This window comes from Atta colombica, unplaced genomic scaffold (genome assembly GCF_001594045.1).
Source record: "Atta colombica isolate Treedump-2 unplaced genomic scaffold, Acol1.0 scaffold38, whole genome shotgun sequence".
NCBI lineage: Eukaryota > Metazoa > Arthropoda > Insecta > Hymenoptera > Formicidae > Atta > Atta colombica.
In genome coordinates, this window is record NW_017259490.1 from 1,178,106 (window position 1) to 1,192,851 (window position 14,746).

Here is a 14,746-nt window from a genome sequence, read left to right on the forward strand (position 1 = left end):
TCATAGAAGTAATTTACACTATATAGCTTTCATCTCTCCTTATGTTCTAATAATTAACTTTATTATTTAACAATAATAAAATTAAATAATAAAATTAAAGTAAAATAAGTAATAATTAATGATAAATAAGCGCATAATTATATTTCTAAAATAATTTCATATTTAAAGAATAATATATATGTATTAGTTTGACATCTAACTTTAACGAAAATGGCACTTCTCTCGTATTTAGGTGATTTATTATTTAACTTCTAATTTTAATTTTTTAATTAATTACAATACTACACACTCTACGATATTATTCATTTCTATAGTTCAGTAATTTAAGAAGTCCATATCTCTTAAACAAAGCATTTGTTAATAAATTTCCGAAAAAAGCTGTATCTTTTGAGATTCTAAATTCATAGTATAGTTTTAACGCTACAACATCCTGTATAACATACATATTCGATTATCTTTGCTATTTAATGAAATATTAAAGAATAAAAAATAAAAAGCTGATGTGATAAATGAAGGAACATGAAGCAAAATTTAAGTGCTGAGTAATGATAATAACAATAAACATCAATTCACACAAATACATAATTGTTTCGATTTTAGATTAAATCATCCTCACTTAAATCATAAAATTAAAATTATGTTAAAATATTCATTTTATCTATTAAAAAATATCAAAAAATTAAAAAAAAACGTAAATCTCTTTCAAATCACGTTCGCAATTAATATTTGGACCAAATGAAGTTTTTCTTATCTCGGATGTAATAACAATGATATTCAAAAAAATCAATGATTTTCGAATTTATTAATGTATGCTGCGCAAATGCTTTCGCTATATCATTATCTCATCTATATCAAAAAATAAAAAATCTATTTTTTTCTAATATCGATAACATTAATTCAAAACTATAATCTTGCGCTTTTAGGAATATTCGATTCAATTTAAATACTATATAAAAATAAGAAATATTATGATATTATATTGTTATATTATTTTCTTATTATTATGTTTTTGTATGTTATATTTGAATATTACATTTTTATATTATTATGGTTTCTCCTGAAATTAGAAGTCTCTTTTATTCTTACGATACATAATTAAAAATGTATAATATTTTAAAAAAATAAATATAAAATATTAAAACAAAACTGCACAGCATAAAACTGAACAGCATAAACTGAACAGCAAAAATTTAAAACAAATAATAAAAGGGACTACAAGCTTAGCTGGATTTTCATTACTTAACAATTCAATTTAATGTTTAAAATTCATAATAATACACAAAACATTTTCGACCCGTTATAGAGTCATTGATTTGTGATCCATTAGTATAAAAAAAACTTAACAATAGTATATATGCAAAAATAATTATAAATATTTTAAGTAATTTAAGATTCTTATCTTTCTTCATCAGTATACATATATAAAATATTTCATTTAATAGTCGTAATTACTAATAAATATAAATTAATTTATGATGCAAAAAGAATTATTTTAATAGGAAGTCATAATGTAATAAAAAGAGAAGATGCATCGAGGGGACTCTTATAAACTCCCCCATCTTTCTCGCGTGCATTCCAACGGCAAAAGAAGCATTGAAGCGAATGCGACGGGCAATCATGCAACTCGGGCATTGAACGCAAATTATTAATCCATAACATGAAGCATGAAAGATTATTATTACGAGCTTTAAATATATCACAATAATATATCGCGACAAAATATTTTCAGCCTTCTCTATAATATTTTATCTATCTTACTTAAATAACTTGCAATAATTGCTGCATTAAAAAATTAAAATCATATATGTTAATAAATAAAATAATAAAATAATAAATAAAATAATATATATTATATATTTTCAATATATAAAATATATTATTTTATTTACATAAAATATTATATTAATTTAGGTATAATAGTTATTTATAATATTAGTATTATAATAGTATAATAGTATATTTTCAATTTTTTCAATTTTATTCAATTAATTAACTGTAAACGAACATCTTGGAGCAGTAAAAAACTTGACAACAATGTATTGGGTTGTCCGGAAAATTCATGCCGATTTTGAAGGAAAATAAAAATGCAGAAGATTTAAATTTTTAATTTCATTTATTATATTTAAATCTTTTGCGGACTTTCCGGACGACCCAATATATAATCATCATTATATTATAAAGTAAATTTAGTAGAAACAGTTTCTATAAAGTATAAAATAAAATATAAGAATTATAAAATTATGCAAATATAAAATACATCTAATATATCTTTTTATCCAGGAAATGAAAGTAATTAATTACTTGTAATACCGTTACCTTATCATTATCCTGTTATAATAATGATTTAGCGGTGATGAATTTTTTTATGACTATAACGGTAACATCAGTGTTGGGAAATCTCAATCGTTATTTGTAACGAGTTAAAAAAGACATTTGTTATTGAAAAAATTAACTTGGAATTTGTAATTCGTTATTTTAGTCATTATTTGTAACTTGTATTTGTTACAAATTACTTTTTTCAGTAAGTAAATAAAGAAAATTACTTTTCAAAATAATTTTCCCAACCTTAACATAATCTTAGCGTTTAATTATATAGTTATCATTATATATAGTCATAAAAAATTGCATCGTCAAATTGTTATTATAAGAAGTAACGGAAAATGCAACGGAATAGTAACTCTTCCATTTCCTCTGTTTTTTTCTAATCTATTCTTCTTGAGCAGCATTAAAAAAATACTAGCGAAAATTTAAACACAAACATTCGCACCTACGTTATCTACTGAATAGAATATTTAAACTTTTTCCGCCCATATTTTCTCACATTTATTTATACTCACAAAATATCTCTAGGTAACGTTTTGTAGAGCACGTAAATGAAGTGCCGGCGACTTCCGGTAAGGAGAAAGCCGCCAAGCAGCAGGCTCATGATGATAATAATCAGGTGAAAATCTGTCGTAATCATTTTCCGTATGTTTACTCGTCCTAGAACTTGGGGAAATTAATCGGACGTGCAACCTAGAAATGGCGCCAGCAGCCACCGGTCAATCGCGCATTAGTTACAAATACCGGTTCCAAGTATATTATAAACCAGTTAAGTACTGATAAACGCGAACGCCGTGGTATGACTGAAACGGAATTGAAGGACGACTCCGATATATATATAAACACTATCCGTGTATCCCCCCAACCATGTGGATAGACTTGCACGTAGTAGTCATCGCGACTCATGAGCTATCCTACAGAGCTATTCCGGAGCAGTGGGAGTGATAAAGCTGATATTACACGTTGCGATGGATAACACATGCGCAAAAGCTTTTACGAAAGCCACTCTCATCAGCTTCTAAAGGCGGGTGCTCCGAAAACATAAAATTGCAACAGGTTCGATTTAACAATACTATCGCGTATCCTGAATTTTCCTCAAATAAGTCTAAAATGTTCTTAATCACATTTTAATAACATAATTACTATTATCGTATCATATACAAGATCAAAATAAAGTGATTTTATTTTCTTAGCATGATTTAAGAGAAAGAAGTAGAAATTTCATGTGTTCATACATTTCGTTTTATTTTATTCTTAAAAGTCTGTCTATACAGAAACAGAAATAATTTTGCTATAATTAAATTGGATGTAATTAAAAATTTAGTTAGATACAGATTTAAAAATAATTTTGTTAGACTATCAAAATAATTAAGCAGAATGCTCTACTTGCTAGAATGTTAAAAGTTTTTGCAATATGGCGCGTCATGCTCAAATTTTTTACATGATTATTTTGATAATACAACACAATTATTTTCAGATTTATCTAAATTTATCAAAATTTCTAAATACTTCAGCAAAATTGTTTTTTACATGTAGACATGATAAGAAAACAATTAATAATAATTGATTTAATAAAGCAACGAAAATATTTTGTTTTTTTGTACCCAATATAAATCTTAATTTGATACAATCAGTAATCTTCGATAAAATATAATTAATTAAAACGTGCTTATCATATTATTGATATAATAATGTGAAAAAATGCTCACTGCGATTCGTTGATGTAAACAGCGATGACAAACTGGTCAAACTGGTTATTTTGAACAGACCACAGATAGTCTCACACGCCTATCGCAATTTGTAGGTCGCATATATAAAGCTTGTCACGTATAAAATTGCTCTATAACATGATCGCTTTTCATTGCGAAATTGTAAGCTTTTAATGAATTCCAATGAAGTACACAATATATTGTCTATAACATGTGATATATTCTTTCCTGTTTATATTTCTTCAACATGATTTGATTTTTATTCGATATCCTATTTTAATATAAAAAAAATTGGTTAATAACATTAATTTAATTTTACATTTGAATAAAAATATTTATCTTTTCAAAAAAGAGAAATATGTATAAGATTCAAAAGGAATAATTTATTTATTTAAAAGTAAAATTAAATTTAATATTTGATAATCACTTTTTACACTAAAATAGGATATTGAATAAATATAGAAATAAACAAGGACAATTCTCTTTTGAAAATAAATTCCTAACTTATTGATGCCAAAAGAATAATATAAGAATAACATAAGTAAAATATAAAAAATAACTATGTGTGATGCTATAATATATATATATATATACTCAGGAATAAGAAGTTACTTTTATCGTTACATATACTTCTTAAAACAACGATTTAATAATGACGTTGGAGTTTTTTTTTGACGATAATTAACTAAAAGCTAAGGCTGGAAATATCACTTTTAAAAAGTGACTTGTCATTATTACGCATTATTTATTGAAAAAAGTAATTCATTATATATACTTGTGTTGCGTCGATTCGTTGCTTTTAAAAATAACCAAATCATTGTTTTAAAAATGGTAAAAGTAACTTCTCATCTTCACACGTACTGAAAGGAATATGAATTTTGAAATTGCTTTACTTTAACTGATAAAAAGTAATAAATAGAAGATAGTACAAATACGTGTATTACATTTACATCGTTGCATTTACCCGAGAGAAATAGAGAGAGATTATATTTTTTATATAAAAACACAAGTCGCATATATATAAACTGATATCAATTATCAATGCATATTATATATAAAATGCATATATAGCACTGAAATAAAATAACATGCAACCTCAAGACGTATGATACACAGTATCGTCATTGTATACAGTATACTTAAAATATATTTAAAATATACATATTTATTTCTTGATAATATAGGAAGATTATTCTGATTTATATGCTTGTATCATTTTACATTCTTCACTACAGTTTTGATATTGATATCAGATTATATGTTTAATTCATTATAATATGAAAAATATACGTAAAATCATATATTGACAATAAAAACTTTTTTTTATAAAGCTTATAATATGTTAAACAAAAGAAAAAACAAATAAAATAGAAGAAATAACTTTTTATTATCTAATAAAAACAGAGAAATATAAATATAATTTAGTTCAAAATTGCTGACATAAAACATAAAATTGATCAACATAACGTCATCTTAATTTCATTTGTTCGCGTAAAATAAACATAGACAGTAGTGCAAACAGTAGTACAAATTTTTATGGTAAAATGTACAAAAACAACACACGTGTTTACATAAATAATAGAAGAGATATATTTATACAGAAAAACTTATATAATTACAATACTTATATAATTGATTTAAGGGAAGAAAATCTTAATGTACAACATGTACAATATATTGGTGATTTCTCAGTCAGACGAATCTCACAATGATAGATCCTGAAAAGAAAAAAATATTAATATTTATGTATCATGTTATTAACACTAGTTATGTATTGTAATAAAAACAGTAATTGAAATATGATAAAAAGAAGCGAATAGAATCGACAATTTAAATAAATGCAACTAAAAAAAAGTTGCAAAATGCAAAGAATGCGCAATGTAATATTTTTATGATTATTAAACAGATGATTATAGTAATTTATATGATGATTAGAGTGATTTTGTTTTATGCAAACGTTACTGAACAAAATTCAAGGACAATGTAAAAGATTATATACCTTAATTGTACGCAAACATTACTGTGCAAAGTTCAGGGACAATGTAAAAGATTATATACCTTAATTTGAATGATCGAAGTTCGAAACATTACACTCGTTATCTGAGAACCAGGTAAAGTACCATGATGTCCAAAACTGAAAACGATACGCGCTAATCAAACTAGATAGCATACTTCAAAAATTGACTGATTTAAAATAATTTAACATTGTTGTTGATGTTTTAAATCCTTGATTTAAATAAATAATTAAATATAAGAGTTGTGTAAAATATATGTAGAAAAATATAATAATATTGAATAAAAAATAAATAGAACGGGATAGAACATAGAACAGAAATATATTTTTTTAACTAATAATTGTTAACTGTAATGAAAATTCGTATTTCAAAATTAAGTAAAAGAATTGATTTCAAAAATATAAATTTGGCTTTATATGTGAAGAACAAACATCTTATAAATTGTTTTTAATCTACAGTCTATTTTATAAAAATTTTTTAACTTTCCGAGCCACAAATTAGTTATTTTAATTAATAGAAAAAAGACGCCGATAATGATATAAAAATCCTCAAAAAAAAAATTGCGCGTTATATGTTTGCGGCATAGAACAGCATAAAATATATAAATCAACAAAAACTATTTCATCGAAATGAAAAAATTTTATAAAATCTTATGTACATTCACTTGTAAATATTTTGTACAGATAACTTGTGTGAAGAAAAAGAATAAGAATATATGGCATTATTGCGTACTGCGTCAGTTTTGAGACTCATTTTACCAAACTTATTTTTGCTTGTGGGAAGTTAATTAAAATTATAAAATTGCAAACAATATTATAAAAAAAACTGCTATATTATTTGATAGAAGTTTATATTTATGTTTCTGAAGTTTTAACTTTTATTTAAGAAATATTGTCCAAAAAGAAAGTGGTTGACTTTTGTCTTATCATTAATATTCATGTTATGTTATGATATTTTACAAAGAAATAAAATTTAAGAGGCAAAACATAAACAAACAGAACCATATCAATTAGTACAAAAAGCTTTTAAAAAGTCTGAGAAGAGATAAGATATATGACATTATACAGCTTGTTTAATTTTTTTATCGTGCTGTTATTGATTATACGCAGTACTATTTCTTACCAACAATGAAAAGTACGATCGTCACAGTAATGCTGATAATGATGATCCTCGATTTCACATTCTGGAGCCATGCTCTCCGTTGTGCTCTCTTCGCAGCTTCTCTAAATTCGTTTCCGGCCATATTGAGACGATCGCTCGCTTGCTGTAAATCCTCCAGTCTCTCGCCGCGATCTATTACTTTTTGAACATTATCCCGCATCACGTCCGCCACCTCCTGTATTTGCAGCTTGACGCTTCAAATACAGACAATTAAATCGATATCAATTGCTTGCACCATAATTTCGTCTGTATTAATTTGCATATATAATATCGTATCAATTATACAAATATAAATTAATTATGAATATAAAGATCAATTCAAGACTAATTCAAGATTGAAAAGCATTTGTGATTACCTTCTTTTTTTTTAAGTATTTTTAACAATCTACATTTTTTCCTTATACTCTCAAAAGATTCTTCTAAAACTAATTTCTATTTTATTAAAAAATAATTACTTATTATAATTCAACAAAACTTATTGTATAATTTATTATCATAAATTTATTTACGCTTTATGATTGTATTGGTCATAAATTGAATTTTATAATTTATTTGTCGACAAGCCAATTATTATTCTACTTAATTAATTTTGTTCATTTATTCCTATAATTCAACAAAATCAAAATTGTATTTTAACTGTGAATATGATAAAAAGTATGATAATAACAGTATGATAAAGTATAAGTATAATAAAAGTATGATAAAAAGTATGATAATAGTTATATAATATATATTATATATTTTATGTGTGTGTGCGTGCATGCGTGCGTGTGCGTGTGCGTGCGCGCGCGCGCGCGCGCGCGTGTGTGTGTGTGTGTGTATGTGCGCAAGAATAATACATAAATAAAATAAATGATTAAAAATTACACAGTAAAAAATTACACAGAAGTAATAACCGCATGAAAAATAAGAAAGTTTCAGTTAGAATACGTTCCAGTCGTATTACCAACTAAAAGTAACATAATATTAATATTAAAATTCAGCAGCAATGTAACTGTTATGTAACGTCATGTGTTATATTATATTTATATTAAGCAAATTATAATGATAATTGCTTCTTCAAACTATGTCAAAATAAATAAACATTGAAAAAGACATATAGGCCAAATCACAGAATGTTATTGCACGATATCTATTTATCAATATTTAAACTATATAGATGTTATTCGACTGTTATCTACAAATCCTTAAAATTAAAAAACATCATACTCACGTATCCATTTTATTATCAATGTTTTCATTTCCACTTGATGTACTGGGTCGGCTGTAATTACATATTCCATATTAATATATTTGTATTAATTAAGGCAATTTTCGGAAAAATATAGCAAGAGCAAAATAAATAAAAGTAAATACTTATATAAATCGATCATTTACATTGAAATGTAAAACTAGTTTATACCAAATGTTAACATAAGATATAACTATATTTTATTATTCCAGTATTTTTTTGACAAAAACAGCAATTATATTTTTATAGAAATTTTTGTAAGTAATTACAGTTTATTATAAAAATAATTTTCTTACGTGAACAACATCTCCTCATCAAGATCACTGTCATGCTCCAATAACGATTCCTGCAAAAGAACAGTTTAAACATATGTCAAGTTTCCCGCCAAGCGTGACATCACTTCCGAATACTGCGTGTTCTTTGATATACATGCACCAATGCGACAATAAGAGATACTTACTTTCTCATCTTTGTCCGCGGTTTTGATGTCCTCTTTGGATAAACTGCGTTTACTGGATGACAACATATTCTCAGGAAAATAGGCCCGCGTTTCACGCGCAGGCTTTAAATAATTGATTCGCACACTTAAATGATTTGTTGCAACGATTAGAATTTAACCTTCCACGAACACTCGGCCATTTTGACAGAAGCTATTCTGCTTTACCGGCCTCGTGGTAGCCGTAAGGTGAGATGCAAACCGCAGATCAATAGAATAGATGGCACCATAAGCGATATACAATAATATAATAAAATTGTTTTTTGTTTCGGGGATGTTGAAACTGTCTATATTACCGATAAAATTAGCGTTTTTAACATTTTTGTTCCTGTCCAATTTTTTCACAGTTTCTGCGTTGGTCGCCATACTGAGGTAAAAATGGATAAAGAAATCTATAATTTTTTTTCCAACTTTGAACATCAGCGCCAAGTACATTAACATGTATATTTTAATCGTAGAAAAGGAATTTTTATTCTGTGAAATTATTACGAAAAAATTGGACAGGAACAAAAACATTAAAAACGCTAACTTTATCGGTAATACGGTAAGGCGGCGTTGAATTTGATCGATGTCGATAGTAGATTTTTTTAATTCCAAATAAAGAAAGTCGATAATAGTGACATCTTTAATTCATTTCTTACATTATTATTCTGTCTCACACAACATATACATTCTTGTAAGATCGAGCATCTACTGCTTATAATCTACTGCTTATAATCTAGAGTACACAATTACTGCTTTATTTACCATTCTGAATTTTGACTTTTCGCTCAGCATTCGTATACACGTAATTTGCAGATCAATATAAATTTTTTAAGCTTTTAATCTTAAAATTATAAATTCAGTATTGTTCGTTCACGTAATCCGAAGAGTAATGGCACTATCGCTTTGTCCATACGAGCTATAAAACTTTTGTATTAAGGAAATATCTACGTCAGATGAAAACTCTACGAGTTGAAAAATAAATAAATTTTTAACTATTTTCAATTTTAGTATAAAATCCATTACAGCACCTCCTAATTTTATATATACTTCAATCCTGTAAAAGAATTTTTGATTCCGTTCAGTAAATTCGGAAATTTTTTTTTATCTGTCGACATTTGTTGACAATGTGTCGACAATTTGATTACTCCATCCAGTATCCCCTTAAGAAGATATAATTGTCTACAGCGCCATTCTCATTAGTCCTTTTTCCTTTCTTTTTTATTGATATTTTATATTAATTAAGTCTTACATTATCAGCTACATTTATTTGCAGCTTGAATATTTTACTTGCAGAGGTACTCAAAAAACAAATAAATTGTCTAACATGACAACAGCTACATCGAATTAAAATTGTCTCCTATCATTTTAACTTATTTCTAATTTTTTTTTAACTGTTGATTTTATAATCAAGAAAGAAACATTTTGAAAAATAAATGTTGTTTAATGTTTTATTTTTTTATAGAAAATGCTCGTATACATAAGTAATTAAACATTCGTATACATTCCTTTCATACACACAGTAAATTTTATGAGTTTAGTTTCACTAAAAAAATAAATACTACCAATCTATCATCCAAACGTACAAATAAATAATTGTTATAAACAAAAAGATCGATTTCTCTCGCGCTGTCTAACTTACCAATATCATATGAGTATGTACATAAAATTAATAGTATCAGAAGCTACTAAATGACGAATGCAATAAATTCAATAAGATAGATGCACAATAATCCTGTTTTGGAGAAATATTTTACGCACATGGAAGAACCTAGACAACAAAAAATATCTAAAATCAGGTCATAAGACATTTTTTGCATCTAAAAGATGACTTAAAGATTATCTTATGTCATAATTTTAGAGTTTATGTTGTTTAAGAATTATCTGATAATATATCACATTAATTATCTCGACTGACTTTATTAATCAATCGCTGAAGACAATAGTCCTTTACAAAAGGACTATTGAGGAGCAATTACTGTACAGTCCGCAACAAGTTTAATAAATATAGTTTAATAAATTTATATAGAAATGTTCAACACGCGATACACTTCCAAGTAAGTATCACCATTCAATGATACTTATTGATCATTTAATAGGTCTGACAGATAACAAACATATCTTATTTGATAATAATGCATTTCCAATAATTCAATATAAAGAATGAAAATATATAACTTATAGAAGCAATACTCCCACGAAAGCCAACGTAAACACGCGTGATACACTAAATCGGCTATAGCTTTATCGTTCAATTATCTTTTTCTTGATTTTGATTTGAGTTTTTTATACATTGTAAATTTATTGTATTGCACACTTTTATCTTCAGACGAGTTTTCTCTCATTTATACTAGTTAATGTTTTTTTACTCTTTCTTACTCTTTTTCTATCTATGCCTTTACAATTTTCTTTGAGTCATCATCAGCATTGCACTTCATAATATATAGTCTGATAATATATAGTCTGATCTTGAAGATTGATAATTTTCACGTTATTATGACGTATAGAATGACGTATTTATATCGTTTTACATTATTACACATTATGCAACAATATCAGTTTTCCGTAATTCTCTAGCGTCATTTCGAAGAATTTTTTTTTAGCTACACAACGTCATTACGTAATAATATAGAATATATTATACTCTGAATAGTGATTCATGTTTTTAGCAATTTATAGAAACTAAGGTAAGGTTTCTTACACGTGAGGACTATTACTAATGAATGACTCAAATGCTTACAATTAGAAATTCTATTTTTCGCATGCAGATAAAATTTAATAAATATGTTCAACGGCGCCGACTTAAAAAAAAAAGCGTTGAAGAAGAAGCAAGGAGAAAAGCATTTCAAACAATGACCTTTTTTTTAATAATCTTTTTTTAATAGTTTTTACATTACGGAGATGATTAGAAGTGTACAGAAATATGTAGATTATATACTTTTACATGTAAAACGAAGTGTACTTTCTTTTCGATTACAGCAAGCGACGCGCTGTGCTAGCTTTAATTTAGCACGTCAAAGTATCGTCTATACCTTGATTTGTAACTTTTGACAAATTCAGTATCATTATAACGATACTAAACATTAAGATTAAATTACAAAATCAGATATTGGTCAACGCTTTTTCAGTTTTAATCACAGAAATTATTTATTGTTAAAAAATCTTTTATTAAGAAACAAAAAAGTAAAAATTATTGGGGGAGCGAAAAGCACCTGCCTCTTAATTAAAATCGGCGTCTTTCATATTCATATTCTAAAAATTACATGAAAATCTATCAGAATTTTTCTCAGAAAGTACAAAACATACATCTCATTTATCTTTTATCAGAGAGCAAATTGATCCCTTCTTAAAATTATAGTATAAAAATATTTTCTTTGGATATTATTTATGTACTCATCAAAAGTATTTTTTCCAATGAGCAACCATTAAAATAATATTACAATATATTTGTCTGCTCTTCAGTATCCTAATAAAGTGCGATTATCCTCTATATTCTCAGCTTCTCATACACACACATTTATTCCCTATGATAAAGATCATAAAGAATAAGAGGCTCCCATCATTAAACCATCATAAGGGATATGGCACGCACCCCGATGACGTTCACAGTGGGGTGCTGATCCAACCACCCACCCATCTCGACATCTGTCAGCGCCGGTCTAGCGATCGGTCAGAACACGCGGTACTAACGTCGCAAGAGGACTCACAGTCGACATTGTCGACAAACGTCGCGACGTCGGACCGGTTGCGTTCAGTAGTATTCCCCACCTTAGATTACGTCGATCATCCGAGTTCGATCTTGCTTGATGAAAGTGAAATCTCGACGCATTTTCCAATGCCATCGTTGAGGACTTTTCGCATCGAGTTCGACCGACCGGGCGCTACTTACGCACCTGGTGAAATCGTTACTGGCGACGTCATCGTTGACCTGGCCAGAGAGAAGACAATCCGAGGTAAATAAATGTCCAGTACGAGACTGGCAGGCGCGGCACGAGCGCACGAGGCTTGCAATATCGAGCGATATCACGCCTCTTAATGCCATCATGCCATCGGCGCCGCACCGACAAGAGCGTCGGGTGCCAGCGAGCGTATTCGACAGCGTATATGCACGCGTGGGTGTATATGTGTGCGTAAAAACGCGTGCAGTGCAAAACCAGGACCGTACGTGAAGAATGGAGTACTTACAAGTTCTTGGAGAAATACATCATTTAATAATCGTGATAAATGAAGATTTGAATATTATAGATTCTAAATAGAAAAAAATAGAAGAAATCGACGAGTTCAATCGAAGAATTCTTCGAATACGAATATTAATTAGCGTTTTAAGAAAAACGGATTTAAGAACTTCAAAATCTTGTAAGTTGATAAAAAAGAAAAAAAGGATAGAAATAAATGAATAATTATTCTAAACAAGAAGTACTAATTGCAATGCAATGAAAATTGTTAAATGTAGAAATTCTTGTTACATTATAATGAGATGCATTTATAGCAATCAAATATAATTAATTAAATGTATTACATACATTCGCATAGAAATAGTTTCTATGTCGATATTATCCACGATATTATCTATTATCTATGATGTACACCGTTGATATTTTTTATTCTTATAACAAAAGAAGTGATGATTTTTTTTCGTTGGTTATTCAAATACTACTTGTCTGTATTTTTTTCTTATGGGGTTCTGTCACTGCGCGACAGAATGTAATGAAGCCACCATAACGTCATTATCAAACATTCAACATGACATTCGGCATCAAATGTTGAGACCACATAGACGAAATATAACATGAACGCTCATATTTTCTAGTTTCTGTGCTTCAATATTAAAACAACAACAATAAAATCTCTCTTCTGCAGACGCTCAATCATTATTTATTTATGAAAGAAATAGATTAATTAAATAAAACCTTATTTAATGCTAATCACGAACGAAAGAAATGTCAATTGGATACGCAGTCTAGTTATATCGCTTCGTATTATCAGAAACGATATCCTAACAATAAGCAAATAAAAACGCACTGAAATTATCTCGCTCTCATGTGCGTTTTATAAACGAAGTTATAATTATCAAAACGCATCGTACATTACTTGATGAATAATGTTGGAATATATATCAGAATATACAGGATGTTAAAAGAAGTTTTTGTAAATTTTTGTTAAATAAAAAAAATAAATTTTATTGCACAGAAATAATTGCGAAATTTAAGCCGTTATTATTTTATAAATATTGCAAGTAATAATTTATAAAATAATAAGGGTTTAAATATGATGACTTGCAATTAAACGGACTGTAGATACACACACACACACACACACACACACACACACAAACACACACACACAAATTATGTTATAAAACATAACTCTCATTCACATATTTTGAAATACCTTGTAATTATCACTTGAACATGTATTTCATAATCTACGTTTTCAAATTGTAAGTCTAAAAATTATCGACAAGCGATTTTTACGTGGCTGCTATTCGATTTAATTCAATTACTAACGAATTTAAATCGCCGAAAAGAAACGATTTACGGAGCAACAATGTACGAAACACTGGTTGCATTGTTTCCGCAATTATTTTTGTGTATCAGCTGTAATGTAGTTACGCAACACATCAATATTACATGTTTGCCAGTATTATTGATACGTTTCAAATGACATTGAACTTTGTGTGTTATAATGTATTGTTCTGGCTAATGCGCAAGTCTTTCCTATATATCTCATGTAATCTGCGTAAAAAATTAGTAGAACTTTTCTTTTACTCTAGTCAAAATTTTTTTTTAAGAACATAAATACGTACATATATATATATATATATATATAT

General features: G+C 27.6%; 3 protein-coding genes across 5 annotated transcripts in view; 1 reads left to right on the top strand and 2 right to left on the bottom strand.

The window, feature by feature from the left end:
* LOC108690875 (long-chain fatty acid transport protein 4) overlaps nucleotides 1-3,136 on the bottom strand; it is a 16,345-nt gene extending 13,209 nt beyond the window's left edge. For both annotated transcript variants that reach the window (XM_018198392.1, XM_018198391.1), the window contains exon 1: nucleotides 2,838-3,136. In XM_018198392.1, coding sequence (XP_018053881.1) covers nucleotides 2,838-2,962 — 125 coding nt within the window. In that variant the 5' untranslated portion in view covers nucleotides 2,963-3,136. The remainder of the gene's footprint in view (nucleotides 1-2,837) is intronic.
* Nucleotides 3,137-5,672: 2,536 nt separating this feature from the next.
* LOC108690950 (synaptobrevin homolog 2-like) lies at nucleotides 5,673-9,075 on the bottom strand. 2 transcript variants are annotated; one of them, XM_018198506.1, is made up of 6 exons: nucleotides 8,899-9,075; nucleotides 8,735-8,784; nucleotides 8,421-8,471; nucleotides 7,169-7,401; nucleotides 6,090-6,165; nucleotides 5,673-5,749 (listed from the first exon to the last, which is right to left on the bottom strand). In XM_018198506.1, exons 1-5 carry the CDS (start codon nucleotides 8,962-8,964, stop codon nucleotides 6,128-6,130), a joined length of 438 nt encoding a protein of 145 aa, XP_018053995.1. In that variant the 5' UTR covers nucleotides 8,965-9,075; the 3' UTR covers nucleotides 5,673-5,749; nucleotides 6,090-6,127. The 2 variants fall into 2 exon arrangements, with proteins under 2 accessions (XP_018053995.1, XP_018053996.1); XM_018198507.1 differs by lacking the exon at nucleotides 6,090-6,165 and having other exon boundaries at nucleotides 5,709-5,749.
* A 3,298-nt stretch (nucleotides 9,076-12,373) lies between these two features.
* The window catches only part of LOC108690889 (arrestin domain-containing protein 17-like), a 5,276-nt gene continuing 2,903 nt past the window's right edge, over nucleotides 12,374-14,746 (top strand). Inside the window, exon 1 of the mRNA XM_018198417.1 lies at nucleotides 12,374-12,869. Coding sequence (XP_018053906.1) covers nucleotides 12,443-12,869 — 427 coding nt within the window. The 5' untranslated portion in view covers nucleotides 12,374-12,442. The remainder of the gene's footprint in view (nucleotides 12,870-14,746) is intronic.

Excerpts from the sequence above, each read along its gene's own strand:
- LOC108690950 (XM_018198506.1), bottom strand. The coding sequence starts at position 8,964 with ATGTTGTCATCCAGTAAACGCAGTTTATCCAAAGAGGACATCAAAACC. Across the intron at positions 8,472-8,734 it reads GATGAGGAGATGTTGTTCAC|CCGACCCAGTACATCAAGTG; the intron begins GTAAGAAAATTA and ends ATGTAATTACAG. Across the intron at positions 7,402-8,420 it reads ATTGATAATAAAATGGATAC|CGTCAAGCTGCAAATACAGG; the intron begins GTGAGTATGATG and ends CTGTATTTGAAG.